The sequence below is a fragment of the Sinocyclocheilus rhinocerous genome, unplaced genomic scaffold (assembly GCF_001515625.1).
Source record: "Sinocyclocheilus rhinocerous isolate Xijiao unplaced genomic scaffold, SAMN03320098_v1.1 scaffold1076, whole genome shotgun sequence".
Lineage (NCBI taxonomy): Eukaryota > Metazoa > Chordata > Actinopteri > Cypriniformes > Cyprinidae > Sinocyclocheilus > Sinocyclocheilus rhinocerous.
In genome coordinates, this window is record NW_015646347.1 from 7,221 (window position 1) to 12,450 (window position 5,230).

At 34.9% G+C, this 5,230-nt stretch overlaps 1 protein-coding gene across 1 annotated transcript in view; it reads right to left on the reverse strand.

The window, feature by feature from the left end:
* Positions 1-302: 302 nt before the first annotated feature.
* The window catches only part of LOC107707357 (amino-terminal enhancer of split-like), a gene marked incomplete at its 5' end in the record, with an annotated part of 21,190 nt that continues 16,262 nt past the window's right edge, over positions 303-5,230 (reverse strand). Inside the window, 4 exons of the mRNA XM_016511344.1 lie at positions 303-407; positions 2,314-2,436; positions 3,507-3,581; positions 3,895-3,957. Of these exons, the coding sequence (XP_016366830.1) occupies positions 303-407; positions 2,314-2,436; positions 3,507-3,581; positions 3,895-3,957 (366 nt within the window). The remainder of the gene's footprint in view (positions 408-2,313; positions 2,437-3,506; positions 3,582-3,894; positions 3,958-5,230) is intronic.

Consider the following 5,230-nt stretch of genomic DNA (forward strand, 5'->3'; position numbering starts at 1 on the left):
CTTAATGTTTACGCAGCGACCACTACATTTTTGTCCTTACTTTAAAAAGAAAAATGTCAACAGAATAGATTTGAGCATATGTAGGAAGCCACGAGGATAAATCCTGGCACTTCTTACATAAATACACTGGCAACCAAAAACGTTTTTCAAAAAAATAAAAAAACATGAGCAGATTTGTTTTGAAAGCACTACGATATCATCAGGTGGCCTTTCATTGACATTTCTTATGTTGGCACGGTTTCATTTTGACATTTAATTGAAAAGCGGTGCACTGTCCCATTAAGACACATTAGGAAGCAGCTTCACTCCTGAATCCGATATGGTTTAGCTGTGTCTATGTTATAGAAGGTGTCCATTAGAGCAAAATTTGGACCAACCAAATCTAAAGCATCCACAAAATCACAGACCTTAAAGAAAAAAAAAAAGGTGTAAAAAAGTCTGGTTTATATTTTCAGACCGAGAAAACCGAGAGGATAAAGTGTGATGTGTACTTTGGCATGAAAATGCGACACAATCTATGACTAGAATACTGCTATAGCTGTTTCAATACGAAAAAAAACAAATCTTTGAGCTTTTTCTTGATGCTTACTCCAGACTGAACAAATGTTAGACGAATTATTTATTTTTGGGCGGGTCAAAAGAAGCATATTTTATATATGTTTGCAAAAACCAACATTGGACACTAAAGTGACCCTGAGGGTGTTAGTGTGGACTTGCTATGGACTTACTGCCCCCTCTTGGTAGAATCACATACTACATAATACAACATGACACTGGGAGACTGAATATTCAAAACTGCAAATCTTAGCTTTTACCTTAAGTCCACTTAAGGTAACGTATTGTGCTAAAAAGTTATTTTGTCTTTGTTGGGAGGGCCTGTTATAAATCATACTTATGATTTCACATACCCGTTTCTGTAGTGCTATCAAAACGACAAATAAAAATGTTTAAAGAAGGTGCTTCTCACTTCTCAAATACCTTATTCTCACAACTTACCTTCTAAGGAAAACAATATGACTCTCACCATGTAGACAATCGACATTACTATAAAAAAAGACTGAAAAAATCTTTTAAACAGCATTCCTTTTCACTTGGTGAGGAGGTTAGCTAGCATCTCAGAGGATTCATCTAATATTCTCTGTCTAAGACAGCACAACAGCTTCCAAACACATTAGAAATCAGGCAAACAGGTAGATAGATATACAGTACGCTGAAGGGCCTAGTACAAATGTTTTTTCTTCTTTCAATACTACTAATCAAGCAGTTTAAACGGATAGTTCACTCTAAAATGGAAATTCTGTCACTATTTACTCACCCTCATGTCCTTCCAAACCTGTATGACTTAGTTTCTTACGTGAAACGCAAAAGGAGACATTTTGAGGAATGTCCAAGCTGCTCTTTTCTTACAATGAAAGTGAATGGTGACCACAGCTATCAAGCAAAATTTCCAGTAAATAATAATTGAAATCTTTTAAGTTTTTCGCACAAACAGCTTCAGAACACTTGGAATATAGTACATGAGGGCATATGGATTAGTTTTGTGAGGATTTTATGGTGATTTTTGTTCTTGACTGCTTTGGACTCCATTCACTTTTTATTGTATGGAAATGAGCAGCATGAACATTCTTCAAAACGTCTCTTTTTGTGTTCCACACAAGAAATTAAGTCAAACAGGTTTGGACTGACGTAAGGATCATTTACTCATCCTAAGGTCATTCCAAACCCTTGTGACTTTCAACTTTCTTCTTTTCCATACAGCGACCACATCTATCAAGCAAAATTTCCAGTGATTAATGACTTAAATTGATCTTTTAATGTCTGTTTCTCACACAAACAGCTTCAGAACATTTGGAATATAATACATGAATCATATGGACTAGTTTTTGATTATTTATTATTTGTTGTTGTTTTTTTTGTTTTTTTTGACAGAGTTAAACTAAATTAGTCCATATGACTATGTTTATGAATGTACTATATTCCAAGTGTTCCGAAGCCGTTGCATAAGAAAACTTTAAGAAATAAGAAATTTTGCTTGACGGCTGTGGTAACCATTCGCTTTTATTGTATGGAAAGGAGCAGCATGAACCTTCTTCAAAATATCTCCTTTTGTGTTCCACAAAAGAAATATAGTCAAACAGCATTGGGATGACATAAAAATGAAACAAATCCTCATTTGAACTTGAACTGTCCCTTTAAGGTAGGATAGATGCAACAGCCGTGCCTTCGAACAATAACACCGACCCTTTAAACTCTAAATGGATTATGCCGCGGCTAAGTTTTTAGATTCAAAGTTGCTTTTAGTCTCAGAGTTACTGCCTGGGGGGAGCTGGAGGTGACGGCGGGGAGGCCAGCCGGTTGGCTGAGGCAGAGAGGAAGAGGGGTCATGGGCAAGGCCAGCCCCTGCAGCTGAGAGAGCTGGTGAGCCTGGAGCTGCTGCTACAGAACACACACATACAGTGTTGTTACCAACATAATAGTAGCTTTCGGTTACACTTTATTTTTAGGTGCCCTTGTTACAGTGTAATTATACATTTAAGTACCGAGTAATATTAATTAACTACATGTACTTACTAAAAGATTAGGGTTAGGTTTAGGGTTTGGCTTACTTGCATGTAATTATGCATACACATGTAACGTGTAACAAGGACACCTTAAAATAAAGTGTTAATTTCTTAGTTTACTTCTCATTATATTACTATAAAACATAGTTTCAGCTCTAAAGTATGACTTTTATATGTTTCAAATAAATGCTTTTCCTTCTATTGTAGTGGCTGCCGAAATTTCAGCTTTGCCATCACAGGAATAAATTATATTTTAAAATATATTAAAATATAAAACAGCTCACTATATAACTGACCCCAAGCATTTGAATGGCAGTGAATCTATCTGACCTACGTTACTTGGTGGAATAACGGTTTACGGTGATTATTTTTATTAATATTAATAAATGTAGTTATTTATTGAACATTGGTACTTTTTGAATTATATTGGTGCTATTTAATAAAAGCGGTTATTTGATAAAGTAAATATAATTTTCTGTTGTATTTAATAATATAAAATAAATTACATTGTATGGCCTCTCGTACCCCGTACGAGAGGCCATACCATCTTATTCTAATGGTTATTTTATAATTTTATGGGTAGTTTTACTTGTTTTTGCATTGTATTATATTTATTTTGCATTATTTTCAAATGTACAAAGCAAATGCTGCAAATCTTTTCGCAATATAAATGTACAGTTTTTGTCATGCCAATAAAGCATGTCAAATTGAAATTTAAAAGAGACAGAATGAACAAATTTAGAGCCATATAAATGCAATAATTACCATTAAACAGTCCCTACAGCAACAATGCACAAAAAGTATTAATAATGCATTTCTTTATAGATAATTAGACTGCCATCAACCAATGCAGATGCATTTCCATAAGCATAGCCTACTGTATAAACCTGTGTGCGCCCACATGAGCCACACACACACACACACACACACAGAGAGACAGTTTACCCGTATGATGGAGTTCATCTCTGGTGGGGTGACCTGTTTGGCTCTCTCTATCGCCCCCAGAACCTGCTGTTGGTGCTGAAAAAGACACACAGACACACACTAAAAAAAATCACATCACATCTTGTACAGTATTCACACTCACATTAATATCATTATGCAAACATAATCATGCATTTACACTATAAATACCTGCCCTCCAAAATAATGCACTGAACCCATAGAGTTAATAGTGAAATCTTTACATCCCTAGCCTGTTTAAATCAGTTATGTATAAACAAATATGCAATATCATGAATAAGATGACAAATCAGACTATCTGTGAGCATTTAAGATGAGGCGTAATGCTATAAACTACATGTTGAGGTAACGCTGCTATTTCTCTCTGTACCTCTTGAGACAGGTAAGGCAAGACTTGAGCACAGATCCCATTTAATCTCTTCACGATCTCTGCCTGCAGGGAGAAACACACACGTAAACACACAATTTAGTTAATATATTTAACATTTAGTGACAATGAAAAGAACAAAGATATGAAGAGAAAGCTCATATCAGGAAAACGTGATTTTTCCGAGTCCTAAAAAATGCCTGCAAGAGCTTGAGAGAAAAAAAAATGGAGAGAAACATGCAGTGGGACAAAGAGAGAGGCAACAATAAGCCTGTTTCAATAGCCTGCCATGCTGACACTTCATACAGTATGCAGGAGAGAGAGAGAGAGAGAGAGAGAGCGAGAGCGAGCGAGCGAGAGCGAGAGAGACAGAGACAGAGACAGAGACAGAGAGAGAGAGAGAGAGAGAGAGACAGAGACAGAGAGAGAGAGATGACTGCATACCAAACACTGGCATGCTTTATTCTTTGCATTCATGCCCTGTATTTCTGTCTCGCACACACTCTTCCGTGCCTGGCTGACTTTTTAAAAACATATTTCACCTGTGTCACATAAAGGGGCAGGGACTGATGAATTGTGCTCGTGAGACTGGCTGCAGTAGCGGCAATGGAGCGTGCCTAGATTTCCACGTGCAGTCTGTCAGTCTAACTAACTCTCTGCCATATACAGATCACACTATAGACATTACAAGGTTATAAACAGCAACACTTATTGGTGCTGTTCATGCATTCCACATTTTGTGGGAAATGAAGCAATTTCAATCACTTCATCATTCAAATATACTTATATGTTTATATATAAATGGCATATTTGTACATTTGTACTACGTACTAATATATATATATATATATAAAATGTGTGTGCATAGAATAGAACAATAGAGTAAGAACAGTAATAGTGATATAATATTACAATTTAAAATAAGTGTTTTGTATTTTACTGTTATAATATAATTTATTCCTGTGATCAAAGTTGAATTTTCAGCATCATTACTCCAGTCTTCAGTGTCACTGATTTTTGAAGGATCATTTCTAATATGCTGATTTGCTGCTCAAGAAACATTATTATTAATAGTTTTGTGGAAGCCATGATAAAAATGTTTTTTAAGGATTCTTTGATGTATAGAAAAATATCAGAAGAACAGTTTATTTATTTTTTTAATCTTTTGTTTAATAAAGAATTTTGAGCTTGTTTTTTATTTATTAGTTTTATTATTATTTTTATTTAGTAAAGCTTCTGAATCATTTTAACACATCATTACTGATTAAAGATATATAGGATTATATACTATATTTTTTTCAAGATTCTTTGATATTGATATATATATTGATACATACAT